Source organism: Zosterops lateralis, assembly GCF_965231275.1.
Source record: "Zosterops lateralis genome assembly, chromosome: 6".
In the NCBI taxonomy this organism is placed as follows: domain Eukaryota; kingdom Metazoa; phylum Chordata; class Aves; order Passeriformes; family Zosteropidae; genus Zosterops; species Zosterops lateralis.
Window position 1 is genome coordinate 22,733,135 of NC_139761.1, and position 22,605 is coordinate 22,755,739.

Consider the following 22,605-nt stretch of genomic DNA (forward strand, 5'->3'; position numbering starts at 1 on the left):
GACAAGACTCAGAGGGGATTGCAGCTGCAAAAACACTCGAGTCAAGCAACATCTGAGGCAACAAATGAACAAGCTGGGAGCAGGAGGTGGGATGAGGGGCACAGCCACATACAACAGTTTTAGCTGCTCGCTGGGTTGTTGTGTGCAGCTCCAGCATACAGCTCTGCTGTATGGACGAGGATGACAGATGGCCTCCACAGGCTTTGCCATGAGGACAGCACATTCCAGGCTGTGCATAAGCCTGAACAAAGGCCTTGTTCCTCTGTTCCCAAAAGATCTCATAGCTGAAGACATGGAGGTGTCAGATGCTGGAGGAAGGGATGAATTGGAGAAGACTGCTTTGGTTTTCACCATGCCCTTATCCTTTGGCATCCAGTTTTATGCCACCTTCTTCCTGTATGAAGGTCAGAAGAAAGGACAGTCGTGGTAAATTATATGAACAAGACATATGGCAGGACAGTGTGAAGACACATCCACTACACAAAGACTAACCTTGTATAAAAAGGGCTACAGTAAGGCCTAAATTGCAGGTCAGGCTAGGCTGAGAGAACGCTCACCTTTCAGTGGAAAAAGCCCAAGTGCCCCATCCTCCACTGTCTTTTCTCCCTCCCCCAAATTTTTGTACTTTGCATCTGTACAGACCTAAAACACCACTTGGGGTCTTCTGCCTAGTCAATGGAGAGAGATATGGACATTTCTGACATCTTACCTTATAGAGATGCAGCAATGAAAATGGAGAGTGCTGACTGCAACCAGCTTGACCTGAGGCCATGTGAACACTGCACTTAAAAGAAAAGCATGGCCAAAGAGAAATGATGATTCATTCAGTCCCCAAACGCCTCCTTCTGAGCCAGACTACCCTACAAATACCAATACACACAGCAGTCTCCAGGTGTCACGACCTCATCTGTCCTCTGAGCCAGGAACTTGATGTCAAAACTTTGAGTCTTCTCCTGATTCTATGATTCAAAGAGATGGGCTGTTCTCAACAAGCCATACCACCAAAGACAAGCCCAGTTCTTGCACTGCTCTCTTGTCACTACATAACTGATGTGTTTATTTGAATGGACCAAATTTGCACCTGCTATTCCATAAACAAGAACAGTGCAGGGGCTGCTGCAGGGACTTGCCTGCCAAATAAAAGCAGGAGTGCAAGGCCATTTGGTGCCTGAGCATGAGATATGGGGAAAGCCTGACTTAGCACAGCCTCACCCTTTCAAGGAACTGCTGATGGTACAGTAAAGATCAAACATGCATGTAGAGCTCTGCAATTCCTTCTGTTATTAACATTCCCCTGCTCCCTTCAATCACAGCTGGATCCCATTCATTTGCTTCCCTCTCTCTCCAAGCTGAATAAAAAAAAGGCTTGATATCTTTCCTTCCTGATTTTCATGTGCTTACCATTTTATTCTTGATACTATCTCAGCAACAGAGGGAAGGGGGAGGGTACCCACCTAGAACATCTGGCATCTTGACAGCTTTTTTAAATAGACTTTTAAATGGGGCTAAATAAAGACTGTAGCACTCAAAAAAAAAAGTGCTAGTTTCACAGAAATCCATTTTGTAGGGTGTAATGGAGAATAAATTTTAAGCAGAGTTTTTCCTCACCTAAGACTGAAACTATCTCCCAGTAGTCCCTGGGGTAGGATAAACTCCATGGATAACATAGTCCTATTTTTCTATTTTCCTATTATTTACCCAGCTCTGCCTACCTATGTGATCCCTCCAAGGAAGGAGGGGACATGGAACAAATATGGGATTTGTGTTTTTTTCTCTCACTCCCATTTTATCAAATATCCCAGTTCAATGTCCCAATTTCAAGTCCCAGCTCTGCATGGTGAATCACAAAGCTCTTCAAGCCTTCATACTGCAACCTAACCTCAGTTATGGAGAACCAGGAAAATTATCCAGTTCAGCAGTGCCAGCTGAGGCTACCTTACCACTAGCCCCAGGCTGAAAAGAGACAAGTCATATTGCACGGTTAGCAGTGCAGTTCTAACAGTTGTATTTCTATTTCCTAGGACTCCCATATAAGAACTACTCAGCACCACACAACCATCTAGACACAGCAACAAATGACCTGCCAGTCCCAGGAGTCCTCACCTACCGTTCTTTCTTATTAGAGAAGCCAATTTTCTATTTCTGATCCCTGTACTTAGCTCCTTGTACTGGAGCTAAGGCCAGAGGCCACTTCAGAAGTTGCAAGCTCACAGCTAGCCAGATTAACCTAAGCTGTCTGCAATGAGAATGTGCGTTTCTGGCCCAAGATATGAGGTGGATAATGGCAGTAGGACTCTCCCAGACAAAAAGCTGCTACAAAGAATAAAACTCTGAAATTCCTTTCAAGTAATTACCAGCACATTACTAGTAAAGCCCTCTCTCAGCTGACCTGCTCAGACAAGAGGTTATAGCATAGTTCTCAAAGCCAGCAGAGAAATCAAAAAGCTGGTTGGCCCCAGTATAAGACACAAGAGTCTCTCTGTATCCCCTGGGATATCCTACAGAGAGATATGTTTCAGTGAGATCCAAATTCCAGAGGACCGGGAACTGTAGGACAAGCAAAGACTCTTAACTGTCCCTTTGCAGATGGCAAGGTATGCTGGGCAGATCTGCTTTCCCAATTCACTGGGCAACAAACACAGAATCATCCACCCGTAACCCCAATAACCCTTATGCCTGCCCTAAATAACAGCAACACGCCATCAACACAATGCCTCTGTGGAGGATTCAATGTGCCTTTCATTAAGCCGGACAAAAATTCACAGAGGCTGGTTTGTAAGGGCTGAGAAATAGTCTGGTACAGTCTTGATTCTGCTTGTGCCAAGAACTCTCTCATCCCTGATGAAGCAGGGCCATCTCATCTTCTCTGTAAGCCTCCCTAGGGACCACCAACACCAGATCTTGTATGGGCCCAGTGCTGGCTAATGCACAGCTCCAAATTTCACTTTAGACTAATTGGGTTTTGAAAAACCCTATTTTTTTCCCCTACAAATCCTCCCAATGATTCAGTCTCTAGACTACTAACTTGCAACTGTACAGAGTTGCTCCTTGCAGAGTATGTAGGAAGAGCACAGTCACCAGGGCACAGAGGCAAACAAGGGACTTACTTGTAGGTTTTGGTTTTGTCCAACCAGATGCCGGAGATCAGAGCCCCAACCATCCCCGACAGTACAATGGTGAGTCCAATCCTGCCAGCATTGACCTCCTCCCCCTGTGGTGAGACACATATACACTCACACAAATGCGGGAGCTAACTCATATCCAACAAAAAGCAAAGTGTAGAAAGCCCAGAGAGGAAGACACATCAAAGTAAGTCTTCACACATGTTTTCTGCTGGTAACACACTAACCAGAACCAGCCTTTGCAGGAACAATTTTAGGCCCACTTTCTGAGCTGGTGCTTTCTGGTCCATGAAAAAAAAGTGTCTGAGCCAGCCCTGAGAAAAAGGTGTGCACTGGTCAATGGGAGTAGATACCCTCAGAGGAGTTAGGATAAACTCTATGAAGCTTGCTCATAGTTAGGATTTGAACCAGATTGACTAGGAAATATTGGGACTCACTACAAGGCAGCACAGAAAGGAGCTCTGTAGCATGCAACACCAGCAGTAAGCTGTACAATAGCTCAGGTACTGAGGCACTCCACCCTTCTGCCACCAGAGCATGAGCATGGGCAGCCTCCTGGGACAGATGTCCCAGTAGAAATCATAGTCAGAAACAAGGAGAGGAAACGGCTGGAAGATTTTCTCGAAAGTAAATGCTTTCATTTAAGGTACAAAGGAGCAGTCTTTTCTGGAGCTCACAAGCTTTTGCATGGGGTGGTGTAAAGTAAAAAAAGGAACAGCCAACTTGAGCTAGAGTTAGCCAGGATTGCTGTGACACTGCCTTTCTCACAGACTCTCCTTTGGCAGCCAGCACTGGACAACAGCAAACATCAGAGAGGGCCATGAGGGGTGGATGCACTTACTGGGTAGTGATGGATCACCATGCGGTTCAGCAGAGTGGACAAGGCGTAGAAACAACCTACATTCAGACCTGAGAAGGGGATAAAAATGCAGCACATTCAGAGCCTGCTACTCTCCTGCTGGGTTGTGAAAGGGTAGAATTGCAGAGAGAGAAATCCTTGGGACCATCAGTCCAGAACAAGGCTGCAGAGTCTCAGGAGAGTGAGCCAGACTGGCTAGACATAGGTTACTGAAAGAAATGCAGACCAACATCCAAGCCTCAGCATGGATGGAAGCAGGAGGAAGAGCCCTGTAGTTTCAGGATGGTTCTTACTTAAGCAACTAGAGGAAGGGCTATGCACATTTCTGGTACTGAAAGGTGTTGCAACTCCTTCACAGTCTCAACTCTCTCTCACAGCCAGATCCATCTTTAGCACTGCAATTTTCTCCTCTGCCCCCAGCCAAGTCAGAATACTAGAAAAGCATCTGCCTCAGCATCACACCTTGAACAATGACCTGAGATTCAATTAACAACAGTGTCATTGACCTGCATGTTTTCCACCCAGATAAGAGCCTGTCAGCATTCTTCCTGCTGACAGCCAGTAAATAACACTCTCTCCAAGCCAAGAAATGCCAGAAGACAAGTAGGAGCAGAGCTGATTGGTGAAGCACAAACAGCACTACTCTCAGGCATCTGGGGCTTGTGTCTTCATGGGAAGAGTCTTGCATTTTAAAAGATATCACTGAGGCCTGAAAAAAAACTGTGAAAGTAACTATTTCTGAAAGACAACTTACATTAACTGTTATAAGGATCAACCACCTTATGAAGGTTTCTCAGTATCACCCAAGGTGAGAATGAAACTTTTGGGGTGATACTGGTCAAGTCTCATTCAGACATTGCTCCATCTTACATGCAATTCTTGTTGGTTAAATGCTCAAAAGGGCAGAAAACCCAACAGCTTTGTTCAGCAGGCAGGAACATACACACGTGCACTGGACCAGCGGTACTGCAACGGCTACACTCTCACCTTGGGTGATACTGAGAAACCCTCCCAGGTGGATGAGGTCTGTAACAGCCAGCATAACTTTCTTCTCAGAAAGTCATTTACATTTGCAGTTGGTTTCTCTTCAAGGCTTCAGTGATTCTGATGGGTGGAGGGAAAGAGACAGATTTCACCACTGTAGCTCACATGTCTGTAGGTTCCAAATGGAGCCATGGGTTTTAAAAACAGATTTTCAGGCACAGAGCCTGACATCCTGAAAAAACAGATACATGTCAAGTACCCCCTTCCTACTTTTCCTCTCTAAGCCTCAGCTAAAAGCAGAAACTAACAACACAGGATACAGAAGTACAGTCTAGCAGGAAAAGCTTTGACAGAGGGAACAAAGCCCTGAGCTCTCCTAACTCTGAAGTCCCGTAGCTCCGCTTAATACTCAGGAATCCTGCACCTAGCCCAGTCTTCCACTGAACACTGGATACCTGTTAGAGTAAACATCACTATGAGAAGCCACAAGATTGGCAGCTGGAGGGTGCATCACACTTCCTTCACACACCATCTCTGACAACATCACAATTTACTGTGAGGATGGTGAGGCACTGGAACAGGTTGCCCAAAGGTATAGATGAAAGTGTTTAATGCCAGGCTGGACTGGGCTCTGAGTGACCAGGTCTAAGGGAAAGTGTCCCTGCACACACCATGGAGTTTAGAACTAGATGATCTTTAAGAGCTCTTCTAACCTGTCGGAGTCTGTCCAAGGATGTGAGATGCCTCACGACTGTCTCCAGTGGTTGGGGACTGGGACCCCGGACTCTGAAAGGAGCCCCTGGCCTGGCTGAGGTAGAATGTTTGCCAAGTCTCGGAGGACTGGTATGCATTTCCATGAGAACAGAGTGCAAGGACAATGGAACTGGTCACAGTGGACTGAGCCGAGACTGCTGTCCAAACTGGTCTGTCCGTACCAGAGGCACGGCTTGCAGCTTGTTTCTGAGCATCCAACCTCAACACAGGTGGTTCCTGCCTTGGCTCTGTGCCCCTCGCTTTGGTTCCTGCCTTGACTAACCTATAAAAACTCTGGAGACCCCCGCTCACTTTCATGTACACCCCACTAGAGAAGATCGCGTCTATAGGCATCTCTAGGCCTCAAGGACTCATCCTTCCACGTTGGTAGCTCTAATCCCCTTCCCCTCTTTCTCTATCTTTCTCACTATTCTTTATTTTCTCTCCCCACTATCGCATTTGTTGGCACTAAATAAAGGTGCATTTTTGTTTAAGTAAATTGAGTTGTCCCTCGCTGTGTCTTTTGCGCTCTGAGATCCCTAAAACGAACCATCAGGCTCCCCGCGTGTATCTGCGGAACCTGACATAACCCAAACCATTCTATGGTTAAGGCAAAGTTCACTCCGCAGCTGTACGGTATTGACAACAGATGAAGATGCAAGTGATCCCAAATATCGCTTGTGACAATGCTCCCAACTTCAAAATCATGTGTCAGAAGGTTACAAGAGAGGCTAGTAAGCTGAGTGACATGCTCGTTAGGCAGGAGAATCTACCCAATCCTTCTCAAGAGTTACTCAGGAAGGCTGGAAACTCCCAGCAGGGCAAGCAGCCAAGGATGGGGGAGAACAACTGCAGATCTCGCAGCAAGGAGGCGCCCTCCAGCCTTGAAAGCTGTCTCTTTGCAACACATGGCTATGGCAAAACAGCTAACACACCCTAAATCAGCGTCATCCTATCTCCACCTCTAGAGCACCCCACTCACTGGGTGACACAAGCTGCAGTGCAAGGACACAGGAGCATGGCAGATCAGAACAGTCCTGCTTCTTCGCTTCAAAGCCGGGCATAAACATTAACCACTCATTTGTGCACCTCTATTTCTCAACCAGCCAAGAGGACAGCAGCCTTGCGAAGACAGTCAGATGCTGCTCTGGTACCTAATGCTGTCAGTAAACCAGCTTTACAGCAGCTCTGTGATCCATATGATTTCCAAGACAGAGAAGGGCTCCTGCTCCCAAGCTGGACAGAAAGTAAGAGTTGGCAGCAACACTTGGCAGCAGACAGAGGCAAAACATTCTAAGAATCAAGACAATGTGTCAAATTTGCATATGTGAGGGCTGAGAAAAGTTGTGGGCACTTCATATGTCACAGTTGGCTCAGTAAAGCTTCTCTGAGAATTACAGCTGTTTGAACGTCTGTAAAACAGGTAATGGTTGTTTCCAATGGGAAAGGGGCAATTTGCCCACCCAGATGAGGGAAACCAGAACTAGTAGCTGAGAGCAGGACCTCTGAAGGTCCAGTATGACCTGATTCTTTAGCTAATTACTATGGTTTGTTTGTAATGTAGAATAACAATTTTGATACCTCAGTGTCTCCTCTATTATATAGCGGCCAGAACAGGGAAGTTTATTGCCTACAGCTCCAAAACGAGCCCTTATTAAGCCTCAGACTAGAATTCAGGTCTCCCACAGGTAGACAGCCTATTACCTACCTGTCAGACTCTTGGTCTTTCTCTTGTTCACCCTTGCAATCCTCCCCAACAATGGTTCCTTACACAGCTCTCACTGCCCTACCTCCTCCTCACTGCCCTATCACCATTCCAAATGCTGATTCTTTAAGACTAGCTCATGACTCCCATTGTACCAGCTTTTCCCAGAATTTCCCACCCTTTTCCTGCCTACTGTCTCCCACTAGCAACATCACCCCAATGCAAAACCCCACCCCACAGACTTGGAATTCCTTAATGTTAGGTTATGCTTCAGTTTTATGGAAGCAATGTCAGCAGCCTTGGGGAAAAGGTTCTCTAAGAACTTTCCTGAAAAACAGTTCACTAGCACTGACATAGCAGCACTGACACCACTGTTTCCAGCACTGTGAGTCTTGCCACAAGAAAGGAATCATTGCCTGCTGGTAATAACAAGACATTAGAGATCTGCAGACCTGTTCTGACCTGGCATTGTAGAAGGATCCCCAATCTTTCTACAGCCAGGAGAGATGAACAAGCAGCAGGTTTGCCCCTCTCTCTCCCGACACATGCTATGGTAAGACAGAAGCCAACAGGCTGCAGATAACTTTGTGTTAGCTAGGCAGAATGACTCAGTTGCACTCATGTGGCTGCAGATGTCTTAAATCTTGGCCAACGTAACTTTTGACTTGAGTAGGAAAAACTGTCACCATTTTAAACCCAGACAAGCTAAAAAAAAAAGTTTCACAGCATAGTTCCTTCTCTGAGTAACAGTCACCACTCAAGTCAAGCTGGAGATTGGCATGCGAGGAACAGAGTAAATGCACAGACCAGCAGCAAGAGAAAATGAATTATGAGCCACTGAATGGATTTTCCACACTGTTTTTGACTGCCAGAAAAGAATTATCCCAGGAGGGTCAGATTCTAAACTCTGCTCTCTGTACTGAAAGTCCTCCTCTAGGACTTGTTTACCCCTATTAGAGCAAATGCTTTCCACTTTCTTTTTCCTGAAGGGTAAGTGTGAACTGAGCAGATTTTAGACATAGTCTGCCTGACAGGGGTTTTCTGTCTTCAGTTTCTGAGAGAGCATTATCTACTATGGGGAAAATAAAAAAAAAAAGCCAAACTCAGCAGATGCAATGCAAACCAGGAGAGTTTAAGAGCAATCTGAGAGGAGCATTTCTAGAGGTCTACAGCACTGAGAAGGAAGGGAGCAGAGATTCCAACAACTCCAAAGACCATTAGCATCCTCAGCAAGTAAAAAGCCACCATCTGACTCTCTCCAACCTGCCTAGTCATCCACAAGGTCTTTCAGATACAATTGCTGGCAGAATGTGCAGAACTTTCAGCAATATTTAACCGTCCCCCTGAGAAGTTTCCATATCAAGCTAGTAGGAAGAGTGAGGACAAAACTACCCACAGACTAGCTGGCTACAGAATACCCTATTATGCAGCCAGGCACAGACCACAATGGCCTTTCTGCTAGTAAGAAAAACACTTTTCCATATGCCAATTCAGGATCAGGGAACAGATTTGGCACATCACACTTCCCTCAAACAAACAGAACGAGACTGCTGATGAGAAGGAAGCAGCAAATTCAGCATGCAAGGACAGACGGCATAAGATGTTCTCTAGTCCTTCTTTCCAATTGCTTCACAGGGACTGCCTAGGAAACTGACAAGGTCTGCACATCTGCATACTCCACATGACCTCTACAGAGATGCCTGGCAGTCATATTCATATCCTTGCCTTCGGAAATGACTTTCACTCAGTTCTGTGACTTGCATTCAGACACTTCTATGTACTTCTTATGTAAGCACTCAGATTGTGATCCAATTAACTAAATGACTAGGAAAAAAGAACAGATAAGGAAATCCCCTGAACAGCAAACAAAATCTGGGAGAACAGTTGTAGAGGCATATCATCCTCTGTGTTTGCCTTCCTTTCATTCTTCCCCACTGCATCTGCTGGTAACCACTGCTGAAGAGAACTGGGCTATAAGGTTGCCTGGTCTCTGAGAGCACAGGGGAGCTATCTTTATGTTTCCCTAAAACTACTAAAGCCAGTTACTGCCCCAGCAGAGCACAGAGAGGGAGGGAGAAGCCATGATAACTGCACAAGAAGAAAGGCCAGACCTTACCATAAGTGACCATAAGCAGCAAAAAGTTGCCATTGCGGAGCAGGCGGAGGATTGATTGCACATAGGAATACTCTGCCGTTGGCCTTGACTGGATCGAAGCCTGAGCTCGGCTTGGAGGGTTTGGGGGCTTCTCCTTGAAGACTGAAACCAGACACAAAGTACATCTGTTTGTAATGGTGCAGTTGAGGGGCCTGAGCACACACAGCACCATTTGAGGGATGGCAAAGGGGCTGGTAGAACCAAGTGCACAAAAACACACCGCTTTCCTTAAGCTTTGATCTCCATGCATGAACTTATCCAGGAACAGGAAAGAACAGCTCTCTTCCAACAGTAACTCTTGACACCTTCCCAAGGGAAACACCTTGCCTTCAATTAGCTTTTTGTGTAGGCAGTGTCCAGCAGCACAGAAAGAGTTCTCATGATCATTAATGCCTTTGTCTCTAGAAGGATGACCAGCCAGGTGCAAAAGTGTTATGTGGATTTACAAATGACAAAGTGGAACTGAACAAGTCAGTTGACAGAGGTGGCCTAGTGCTCTGCAGTGGCCAGTGCCCAGGGAACAATAACTTTTTCCCAGGTTTTATTTCAGACCAAGCCATCTGCAGCCCCTTACTAGTATTAAAGGAGCATTCAGAAATCCAGTCACAGGCAATACTGCTATGCCAGGTGCTAGACAGGCATTTTTGTACCTTTTCTATTCCATGCCCCACATTATTTGAAGACTACATCTGATTCAGCCACTAGCAATATGAATAAAATGTCAAGAGGAGCCTGTCAAAAAAATTGCATGGAATTCAACAACCAAACTCAGCTTGCCAGTGAGCATGCCAATCTTTCACATTAAAGATCTGGCTTCGACTTCATCTGTTAAGCAGGGGAATTGCACCTCTCGTGTGCTGCTACTGTCCTTCATGCTTTATTCTCTCCACTCATAACTGGGAAGAGCTTGCTCCTGTGATGCCATATAATCTGCCTCCTTCTACTCTTAAGGGGTAGTCAGATCCCAGACATAACTCCAAGGCCCAGCATCCTGTTTACAGGGAAGATGACTATGAAACCTTCAAGATATCTTTTGGTTTTTAAAGGACTTACTCATGCCTGGAATTTATTATGCTGCCAATGGACAAAACTAACAACTTGGCAGACTCGCTGACAACCTCCCTTCTACATGTGCTGCTCATCAAGGGTTTGAAACAGCAAGATACAGTATTGCATGACCCTGTCAGGTGCATGGTAGGACACATCCCCAGATGGCCTACCCAGCCCCTTTCCTGGCACACAGGCCCCTGTCACACATTGGCTGATCTCAGCCCCGTCTGGTTTCACATTCACACTCCCACCTCCTTACCTATGATAACCAGGATGAACAGGGCTGATGCCACACCTGCAGTCATGAAGAACATGATGCTGATGTGGTAAGCCAGCTTCTCCACATCCTCCACATTAGGGATCAGAACTGGAGGGATCAGAAAGCCTGCAGCGATGCCAAGCTGAGGAGAAAGAGGGGATAAACAGAGGCATGACATGAAACCACAACAGTGCCACTACTCTATAGCTCAGTACAGGCTCAACTAAGCCTAACCCAATTTCACAACCAAGATGAAAATCTTCCTTACCACCTAAAAATTAAGAGATAAAAGTCAGACACCACACCCATTGCAATCAGGCCATAAGAGAGATTCCGCCACTACATTTACAACAAGGCAAGGTGTTACAACAGAATTGAGCAGAATGAATACCTGGCTCCAGCAAAGTGGAGGTCTGGCCTGCCCTTACCTCCCCCACAAATATATGTTACTGTTCACACACACATCCCATTCCTTACCTTGACCCTGCTCTAGAGCTGGCCTGATCACCTGGTAATTCAATTTTGCTCATTAAAAATGGCAGAAAACAAGACCATCAAAACCAACCAGTATCTGCTAAGTTAATGAGTTGAACTTGAATGAGTTGAAAATGAATTTATTTTCCAACCACGTAAGTTCAAGGGCTGAGGCACCTGACCACTCACATAATTGAGATATTAATCTGGCTCAGCCAGATTTGATACAGTTTCAAATGAGCAGCCTCCCAAGACATAGCTCACCCTACTACCACCAGGAGAACCTAGAAGAGCATCAAGGCTGAAAGCAAGGGAAGTGTTGACAGCACATATCCTCAATGTCAAGGTTGTTTTAGTAACGGAGCTTGGCAAGTGTCCCTGGATAAACTGCTCTGAACTATACAGAAAGCAAGGACTAAGAAAGACAAGTTCTGTGCAGCCCATAAGCCTCATAGAAGCACATCAGCACAGAGCAGAAGACCCAAGAGCCCTGTAACCCAGGCGTGAGCTTGGATAACTTTCCTGGGCTGTCTACTGTCTTCTAGCAAAACCCCCTTGCGCTTTCTGCATGTCTTCTCTTTCTCATGTCATGCTTTTTCTGACACATCTCCATGTTTCTGGGATGCTGATAGACTCATTCTGGAAGACTGACTTGCTGGCCAAGACAAAGATCTCAGAACAATTCTATTTCATACATTGCCATATTTGGTAGTTAAGCTAAAAATCAGCTTGTGCCCTCCAGTCCCAGAAAACTCTCTACCAAATCCCTCCATCCAGCTGGTGTTTTTTTGAGACAGGAAGAATGCTTAGGATTCAGAGCTATCTGCTACCCTCAGGCATCCTATTAAGCTTACAAACAAATGACTTTCAACCATGTCTGTCCAAACTTCTGCATCAAACAGTGCCCTCCACTGGGACTGGGAATATTCTGGGTCAGGACCAGCAAGAGACATCTACACTAAATTTGTTGTTGGTGCTCAGACATTGCAGGGAGCTAGTGAGAAGAGCCACCAAGAGATTACAGATGTGCCCCACCAGTTCAAGGCACTGTCAAGAATAAGAACATTTGAGGTTTGGTTACACAGACTGAAGACAAACCCAAGCTGTGCCATCCCAGACAGCAAGTCAAGGACTGAAAGAATTTAGGAGGAAACTTAAAAGACCATTAGGGAAGATAAACCTTCCTAACATCCACATGGCACAGAGAGACTCTGACACAGGACTAAATTTACCAGAGCTCAGTTTTGCTCAGATATGGCCAATGCCCAGCCTCTCAGCACAGTGAGTCAGGCTGGCTCTCCTCCTTTGCACTGCCCGCTGAGCACAACTATCATGGTTTAGAGACTTCAAGTTCTAATCTCCATCAAACTGCATGCCTCCCCTTTCCCACACAGCTACACAGAAAAGGTAATGGCACCAAACACAGAAGCTCGCAGAGATTGCTGGTAGAGGGCAGAACCTGCTTGTTCCTGCAGCACATTTATTTTGCCCTCCTTGTGGCCAAGTGCAGCCCTGTGCCTCTGGTGTGCCTGGTCAGCCCAGGACACAGCCAGTCAGAGCTTCCCTCCTATGTCCAGAACATTTCTAAAGATTTAACCTTTGTGGAAGAGACTCTCAACATTGCCCCTTTCATTTGAGGGAAAAGTCCTATTGAGCCTCATATATCAGGTCTTCCATGTGCCCTCCACCCTTTCCCAAGTAAGGTTTACAAACTTGACTTGACTGGAAACTGACTCTTTGTCTTACCATTGTTTCGTTCTTGGAAGAACTAAGCTGGATTCCTGTGCTAGGTACTTCTTGGCTTCCTTCTCTCTGCAATCACATGCTACCACATGAGCTGCTGAACAGCAGCAACACAACAGGAGAGACTCACGCTTTATTCTGACCTCTCACATAAGTTTCTCCAGGACCATAACTGAGATTCAATCTTTTCCCGTCTCCCTCCAGCTGCTCCCCCCTGAAAAAGGATCTGTCTGTTATACCTAGCAGAGAAGGTATTGAGAAGGTATTGTGTTGTAAATTGTTTAGAAATCTTTTACTGAGAGGTCCTACAGTCATCACTTACCCAATGGGTCACAGACTTATCAAGCTTTCTCGAACTACTTACTGCCTTTTCAGAAGAATTTTCCTGAACAACTTTTCTAACATAAATGGATGTTTTGTCCTTTCTCTTCTCCTCCCCCAAAAGGAAGCAACTTTTATCCATTCGAAGTTCATTATACCTTTGATAAGAACCAGGTAGCAGAATGGACAAAAAAAATCATAGCAATAGGAGCTACATTTTATATTTCAGAGCAACTCATGCTAGTAATTCTGTGAAGATAAGGCTCCTTGACTTGACTAAAGCTGAAGATTTCCTGAACCACACTCACAGACCTTGGATTATTCATACCATCTTTAGCAAAGAAGACAAGCTCTCAACAACATGATGACTATTACACTGCATATACTTTTATATAAACCTATTATAAGGAGATTTTTAGCCTGGTTTTCAGCAGATCAGTGTGAACATTACCATCAGCCCACAGAAATACTGTAACCAATTAACCAGAAAATTTAAAAGATGCCTTAGAAAGGGAAAAAATACTTCTCTCCCTTCTCCACACCTTGCACATCAGGGAAAATAAACCAACGTAAAAATAAGATTAGTTCTGCAAATTTGTGCTACCCTCCTTACAGGCACTATCAGTCATAAAGTATCATAATGGACCCTCTTATTTAATTTGCACTCCAAACCTTTACGCAGGCAGATAGGTCTCCAATACCTATATAGGTAAGCCTGTTCTCAAAATTTGATACATCACTCAGAATCCTCTCACCCAAAACACCCAGCACTGTCCCGATCTCTGAGGATCTCTCCAGAAGATTAGGCTGCTGGCACTTTATTTTAAAAAGGCTTTGGGGTAATTTTTAAACACACTGCCAGGAAAGTCAACAACTACAGCAAAGTGCACTGTTCAGACGACTTACTCTTTAGAGACTAGTAAAGGATAGAAGGAATGTATTTCCTACCTGAATTTTGCAAAGGACCAGTCACAAAAACAACATCATATTCAATATTCAAGTGTGCACAACAACAGGCAACAAAATCAAGAGTAAGTAGCTAAGAAGATGGTATAAATGTACCCAAAACCTTGAAACAGAAAATGACATGTCTAAGGTTAGCTGCTAAGAGTCTTCTGAAGGAAGATAACCAGTGGTGTATCAGCATAAACATTGTAAATGAATGATCGGTGGAGGAGTGCAGGAGTGGACCTCCACCTCAAAGAAAACTATGAGTCAGCAACAGGAACACATAAGCCCTGTAAAATTCCATAAGTAGGCATAAATGTTGACAGGGGGAACCACCAAATCCAGAAGGTTAATTAAAATGTTAAAAGATAGAGAGAGAGAGAGAGATGCTGCAAAAGCAAAAATATACAACAGTAAGAAATTTGACAATGCCCTTGCAAGCTAAATAAGTGTCATGACAGGGATGATGCAGAGACTGCATTTTTGGATTCCATAAATACCCTTTTCTGAGGAAAACTTATAAGAGGCAGCACAATTTGTGATTTTGACCCAGAACAGCACAGTGTGACTATGATCAATATTACAGAATGGTTCTGCACTAGACTGAAATTCAGCTTCCTTGCAGCAGCAACAAAAAAGGGAAACACCCTCCAAAACACTACAGCAATATATAACTCACAAGAGGAAGCTGCCAAAAAAGAAGTATGTAAAATGGAAATGAAGAAGAAAAGCCTAAGAAATTAAATGCTTGCAAGTGGCATTAAGATTGTGCAAAGACACTGAATCAGAGGCACACTGTAAGCCTAGAGAATATTAGTAAAATATTTTAGAATAAAGGAACCACTATTAAATAAAAAACAAAAATACAAAAAAAACCAAAACAAGCAAACGAACAAACAAAACCACAAGAACATAAACCACTCAGCTCTAAACTGGACATTATTCCTTCAAGCAAAGAAGAATGACAGAAAGCCGGACCAAGCTAAAGTAAAACCATAATTAGGTCAAAAGAGTCACCAGAACAGCTTTACAAACTAAGTCAAAACTCTTCAAACACAACAAATCAGGAAACCCGACAGAAGAGTCAAAACATGATCAGTGTGGAAGGAGAACATTCGAGAAAGAGGTCTTGGACCATCATTCATGACATGATGCATTATGAGCGGAAGATATTACTCAATTTATTTAAACTAATTTCTTCTATGAAGCATCAGGATCAGCTGGTATTCATCATGGGGTTCAAAAGAACAAGTCAACAGAAAATCCACACTACTTGCACACAAACATACCAAATGATCTGTTACCAAATATTCAAATCGGAATGGAAGAAGAGAAAAGTGATGTTAAATTTTAGCAGGACTCCCAGGAAACCCTGAGACCAGCAGCCTGCTTGTTTGGCCAAGTGGACAGAAAATGTAGCAATCAAAAGATCTATGCTTTGATAAACACCAATACAACAGGCTTTTCACACACCATGATTTCAACATGGTCTTAGCAAGTTCCCAAGCCAAGACTCTGGAGAGTGAGGAGGATGCACTCCAGGATTCACCCCCTCTGGATTCACCCAAGGAACCCCTTTGAGGAGATGCTTGTTCCAGAGCTCTGGGCAGCACAGAATCCTCTTCTACTCTTGTCTGGGTATCAAAAGTCTGTCCTAGGCCCTCCCTCCTTTTCTAACCACAGGTGCCCCTCAAACTGTAACCATGACATTTCACAAGAGCAGCTGAACCCTATGACCCTGTAATTCATATATCACAATCTGCAGAGAGCAGACAGCTACCCCCTTCTCACACTCTGTGCCTCCCAACTCAACACTGGCTTCCCAATACTTTGCTATCAGCAAAGGTCTCAGCTGTCTTTCCATATAAAAGGCTACAGGAGAATTGAAAATGCCCAACTGAGGTGCTGTTTAAGCAGAAGCTGCCAGTTCCTACACAGTAAACTTTTGTATTAATTTGTGTCCAGAATATGATTCTTCCATACCACTGACAGCAAAATTAGAAGAGCCTATTGAAATCCAGATAGTCAAGAACCCAATGTGCGTATTTGCACAGTTTATATAACCTTCTCGCAGTGTTTAAAAAAAAATAAAGAAGTACACAAGTTGTGAAAGGAAAAATTGTAATTGACCTTTGTGATGAGATAAGGCTTAAGCCCTATTTTACTTCCCCACTAATGTGAGAGCCCTTTTGTTTTTTCCAAACTGTACTTACACAACCAAAGCTCATCTGAAAACAAAGCAAACTCCCTTCTGCAGCACACTTCTGCTTCTGTAGCATCATCTCTTAATGCTTAATATGATGCAATGCTGTACAGTGAAGACCATTCCCCTGTGCCGGTCATTCGGGGCCTGGCAGCTTTGAATGCACCTTCCCCCAGTCTGCTGGGAAAAAAATGCAACACAGCAAAACAACAGCAGTAGACAAGAGAGAGAACAAGCTGAGGGGTTTCAGCTCTGACAGCAACCTCAGCTGCTAGTAGAATCCTCAGTGAGGATATGCTTTGGTCAAGGACCTACTCCAGTCACCTCACACAGACAGTCCTGGATATCCTGTAGAGCAAATGCTGAGGGTACCTGCTCTAGGGTAGGCCCTCCCACCAGAAACACTGCAGACATTTGTTTAAACTCCCAGGCAGAACTTAACCCAAAAGCCAACTTCTGTGAGAGAGAAAGGGGAACTGCCTTTGGTCTGGGAGGGAAGCACCAGATGAAATGGGTAGGAAAAGTTCATTTCAGGCTCTCATGTCCATTTATAGAAACTGAGGCATTCCTGCAAAAGCCACATTGCTATTTGGACAGCACACCCTCCCACACTGAGCCAGTCCAGGATCTTGGAGAGTTGGCCACATGGCACTTCTTGAGATCCAAGCACTCTGATCCGCCCTGCCCTTTTTTTTTTTTTCAGTGAGAGAAAGGAGACAGAGCTGGAGAATGTCACCCATTAACTACTGTCACTACAAGCAACTATGTCAACCATTAGCTAATGCCTCTGAAATCTTCTCTATTCTGATAGCTAAAACTCTGAGAGATAGAGGGCCAAGCTAGAGAGCTGTGAGACAGGTTGCCTGTCCATATTTCTAACAGAGAATCGTTTGAAAGAATGAGAATCCTCCAGCAGAGACAGAGCAGCCAAAGAAGATCAAGAAGTTCACCTTAAGACTGAAAGACAGGGATTCCACAGGATATGATACAGTTCCACAATGCTTCTTGGACTTTAAAATGCTGCCTTCCCTGAAGGGCGAAAGGTACATAACAGAGTTATCAGTGAGGCATCAAACAATGGCACATGCTCAGCACAAACAGCACTGTGTAGGATGACCAACTCGAAAGCAATGGCTATTCAGATGTTGCAGACCCAACTACATGGCGAAACCCACCTCAGCCACTACCCCAGCCAGACTCTTTCTCTCAATTCAAAACAGAAGAAAGGACCCACCAGGAGTGAGAGAGAGAACATTTCCCTGAATTTTATTTACACCTTATCACCAGCTTTGTCCATTTCAAAAGCCATCATCTAATCACATGGAGACTGCCAATCCCAGCAGGCTGCAGATACCACCTAAAACCTCTGTCTCAGGCTGTATCTGTTATGGAAGTCCTAAATCTCTGAAGTCACATCACAGCTACATCAGAATGGGGACAGATCCTAAGATCAGTGAGGTGCTGCATGATTTTTCCCCTAAAGCAGAGTTTACCATGAGGCTGAAGTTTTCTTTCCTCCCAAATCACATCACTTTCTTTCAAGCCCTGATTAAAAAAGAAAAAAAAAGACAAAATTACTGCAAAAGGATCATTTAACAGGCCTGCATCCTTACTCTCAAGCCCATCAGTCACTTGTTTCTTTGTCAAAACAGCAAGAAACAGGAACAAGGTCTCTCTCAATCAATAAAAAAAACAATACTGGTGGCAAAGCAATACAAATCAAATCCACAAATGTTCTTTGTCTGTGTGCAACACAGTTATACACTTCTCTGCATGCTACCTATGCCCCTTGCCCATCAAGTGACAACAAGGAGATAAACTACTAAGAATGAGATATGCATAAAATCCAGGCACAGCAGTTCAGCATGCACCATGGCACCTGAAGGAGAGAGCTGGTACCTGGCCATCAAATCCAGCTTATAAATTTCAAAATGCCATGAAAATTTAACTCGCTACCTAAACAACCCCTCCACCAGGTTAGTTCTGTCATGCCAAAGGACCATGTGCCTCCTCATCCCCACATTATGGAGGAGTAAGTGTGTTAAATGAAGGGGCAAGACCTGCTGTTCCAGCAAGCACACACTCCTGAAATGCCAGTATCTCAGGAGAGTGTTTCTTCCCACAGCAGTCCTGTCACCAGGCAGAACAATGGACAGTCTTCCATTAGCACAGAAGTTTAGAAGCCTGTTTGCTGCTGCCTATCAGGTCTGAACTACAGTCCCAAACAGGGGCACAGCTGATGAATCAATACAACAAATTAGCAACAGCATGGCCTTATTCAGACCACTCTCTCCTATTCACCTCACTCGTGTGTGGGGCTTCACATGGATATCAAGCACCGAGGTGCTCCACAGGGAACACTGCTGATGTAGCAGGCACACTACTACTGACAGCTGTATTTCATAAGCATGTCAGACAAATTCCTGCCAATATTAAAATACATCTGAAGAACATTAGTGAACTCTCCAACAACACCTCTGCTTCTTTACCCCAGATCTTCAGCGTGAGGAAGAGTCCTCATATAGATTTTTCCTAGTCTTTCAAGCAGTGAGAAGCCAGTAGTATTTCAATAACACTGATAAATTAATGCCAAAGCATCCGACATGCAAACTTCGTTCTATACCTCCCCACACATGAAATTCCATGACAAGGAAAAAAAATAGAAAAACACCTATGTATCTTCCTGTTAAAATGTGGAAAAGTAAAATGTCATGAAAACCAGCAGTGGGTAAACAAGAGAATGTGATCACAGTCACAGGTGTTCACGCTCTTCTAGAAGCTCTCCAGCACTGATTCAAGAATGCTCAGTCTAACCAGTTTTTGCACTTCAGATAGCACAGCCAACATATGGCCAGAAACAAGTGAGGCAATTCTGATACCTTACTAGAGATTGTTGGATTTTTTTTTTAAAGGGTATTTAATACCTGGTCTGATTGATTCAATGATTTACTCTTCAGTGCTAACTTTGAACTTGAAGGTTACCATCAGTCAGCAAGCAGAGGCAGTGTCCTGAGCCAACATGGCCCCAGCAGACCAACATCAGCCAGCAGACAGGGTTTTTCTCAGGACAGCACTGCTGAAGTGCAGCCTGGGGCCAAGAGAGCAAGAGCAGAAAGAGGGCAGGTATAGTAAATAAAGCAGTGACACTTCCCTGCTTCTTCACGCAGTCGCTGCAATTCCTAATGGAGAGGGACAACAGTGCTTGGTATTCAATAATAATAATAATTAAACTAAGTGACATGGCAAGGAGAACCATACAGTTGTAGACAAACGAGCATAGGGAATAATTTACCATACTGCAATTACAAAGCCACTGTATTATACCCTTCACTAACACTCCCTAACACAGTCTTTTACTGCAGTCAGGAAAAATGTATGCCTCTATTTCTTCCCCCTGCCTAACCTCATCAGTAAACAAAATAGCTAGTTTTCATTCACTGTGATTATGCTTGACTATGGGAATAAATAGGCCTTCCCTATGGAGTATGCTCTGTCTTTAGTCACTACCATTTCTGACTTCCCCAATTCTCTAAAAGGACAGTCTGGACTTACAAAGCAAAGACTGTACAGAACTGAGGTCTCATTGTCATGTCAGTTCAACCGCCAGAGCAGTGTGGAGCACCAAAAGGGTAGCCAAAGCTTGCCTTTCGCAACCCTTACACTAAGCCACTCCTTTTGGGATGATGATGACTCCACACAGGCATACAGCACAGGCTGACAGCCTCATTGTTTGGATTTCTAATGCACACTGTTGAGTAACTCCACCTGAATAACTTTTAAGAAATGTGACAGCAAAATGCTCAGTTACTTATTTGCTCATGCCAAGTTAGATGCCTTCCACTCTAAAGATGCATTTAAAAACACATAAAATCGAGCCCACTGGAAGGGATGATAAGAGCAAAAAGGAAAGCTTAGATGCACTCAAGGGAAGATGTTTTCTCTTTCCAAAAGATGTGAAGCGATCTCCTTAATTCCCTAGTGCTGTTCAGCAAACTACTCCTCCTCAAATACCATCTCCAAGCATTCACCTTTTTGCCTCAGCAGTATCTAAATAAATACAGAAACACAGGAAGAAGCAGGCTGCATTAAAAGCCACCTGAACATAAACCATTCAGATCAGAATGGCAGTCACTCACAGGGCGGAACGGCCCAGGGTGGAGCACAGATTCACACGCAGGGGAGTACACTGCATCTCAAAGCAACGGGGACAGGCCCAGTCTAGCAGCTAATGCCAGCTTCCACTTTCCTCTTCTTCTGTGTCAGAGCTGCAGAGCCAGGCTCACTTCACTTATGCCCCACTGCACCAGTATTGGTTTATTCACTTCATGCAACTGGTATAAGCAGGTGTTCCGGTGCAAGGGTCAAGAAGCTATTTCCCTGATCCTTTCAAAGCCGTATACAAATTTATCTCCTCCGGCTACGAGAAAAGACAGTCACAGCTGGAGCAAGTGTGGGTCACTGGCCTCCGGCACTCGCCTTGATACAGAGTCCTCGGGAGCTGACCTCGCACTGGCCTGATGGAACTTTTCTTTTTTTCAAAGCAACTGCTTGTGGAAACTCTCTATCTACTTTTAAGAGGTGTGAAAGTGCTAAAGTCCTTTTCCTCCGGGGCCCAATGATAATGTTTTCAGCAGAAAGCTTATCTCCTTTGTCCCATCTAGTTGTCAGCAGGAAGAGGATATTTTGCAGTGTCAAGTCCAGATACAACTGCAGATACAAGATTTGAAGGACACTCTGCCTGAAGCAGTACCTCAGCACTGTCCTTTCCCCCCCAGGCCGTTTAGTTCTGAATCACAGCCCTGGACTGGAGATTCACACACACAGGAAGGGGAGAGCACTGGAGAAGAGCCTGAGCCAAAGGCCTGTCTCAGCCAGAACCACACCTACCCCCCATGCTGCCCTCAGCTTTGTACAAGGAGGTCCCACTTGCCTCTGCCACCACCATCACGCCCTCAAGCTAACAGCAGCGGCATCCTTCCAGATGTCAGCTGCATTTTCCAGAGGGAAATTCATGTAAGTTCGCGTTATCCCTGTGGCTGCCCTTCAGGCCATGAGGATCTCCTACCCCTCCCTGGTCCGCTCCCTTGGCACTGCCGGTCTCCGGCCGGGCAGGGGACAGCCCGCCCCACACGCGGGGCCGGCCGGGCCGCAGCGCCCTTTACCTGGTTCCCAAAGACCGCAATGGAGCAGGCGGTGGAGACCTCGTGGGAGCCAAACCAAACGGAGGCGATGCGTGAGGGCATGCCCAGGATGAAGACCTGCGCCAGGCCGCAGATGACCTGGCCCAGGACAGTGACGGGGAAGAGGTGCGGCCTCAGGCTGCCCAGCTTCACCCAGGCGCCCACGGCATTGAGGGCCGAGCCGGCCAGGGCGATGAGGCGCAGGCCCCTCTTGTCCAGCAGCCAGGCGACAGGGAACAGCAGGGGGATGTAGATGAGCATGTAGCTCATGGAAAGCCAGTCGATGGCGAAGGCGCTCACGTCGTAGAAGCGCACGAAGACGTTGTTGATGCTGCCGTACTGGATCCACTGGAAGGCGTTGCACAGGGAATAGCTGCTGAAGAGCAGCAGCACAGCCCAGCGAAGCCGGGACAGCCGTACCTCGGCGGCGGCATCACCGGCCCCTCCCGCCGCTGCCGGCAGACTCGGCGCCCCAGCGGGCTCCTGCAACACCATGCCGGCACCGTGGGCCGCGCCCGGCTCGGCTCGGCTCGGCTCGGCTCGGCTCGGCACGGCACGGCACGGCTCGGCACGGCACGGCACGGCTCGGCTCGGCACGGTGCCCCGCCGGCACCACCTGCCCAAACCGCCCCGCCCGCCCGCTCGCTTCCTCTGGGCTCACTGGCGGCCGCGGCGCGGGGAGGTGCCCCCGGCCCGGGCCGGCCCTCCCCGCCCTCCGCCCCGCCCCGCAGCGAGGCCGGGAAGGGCTCGGGCCGGCCCGGGGGGCACGGGGAGCCTCTGAACTGCCGGGGCACCCTTGGCCCGGGCCCTGCAGCTGAGGGGCCCAGACCCCTCCCCACGGCCGCGCCC

At 45.9% G+C, this 22,605-nt stretch overlaps 1 protein-coding gene across 3 annotated transcripts in view; it reads right to left on the minus strand.

Moving 5' to 3' along the window:
- FLVCR2 (FLVCR choline and putative heme transporter 2) overlaps window positions 1–22,251 on the minus strand; it is a gene marked incomplete at its 5' end in the record, with an annotated part of 35,957 nt that extends 13,706 nt beyond the window's left edge. For all 3 annotated transcript variants that reach the window (XR_014590416.1, XM_083863937.1, XM_083863938.1), the window contains 5 exons: window positions 3,108–3,211; window positions 3,964–4,031; window positions 9,540–9,680; window positions 10,888–11,029; window positions 21,739–22,251. Coding sequence is in view for 2 of the 3 variants with exons in the window: in XM_083863937.1 (XP_083720063.1) it covers window positions 3,108–3,211; window positions 3,964–4,031; window positions 9,540–9,680; window positions 10,888–11,029; window positions 21,739–22,251 (968 nt within the window). The remainder of the gene's footprint in view (window positions 1–3,107; window positions 3,212–3,963; window positions 4,032–9,539; window positions 9,681–10,887; window positions 11,030–21,738) is intronic.
- Between the last annotated feature and the right edge of the window lie 354 nt (window positions 22,252–22,605).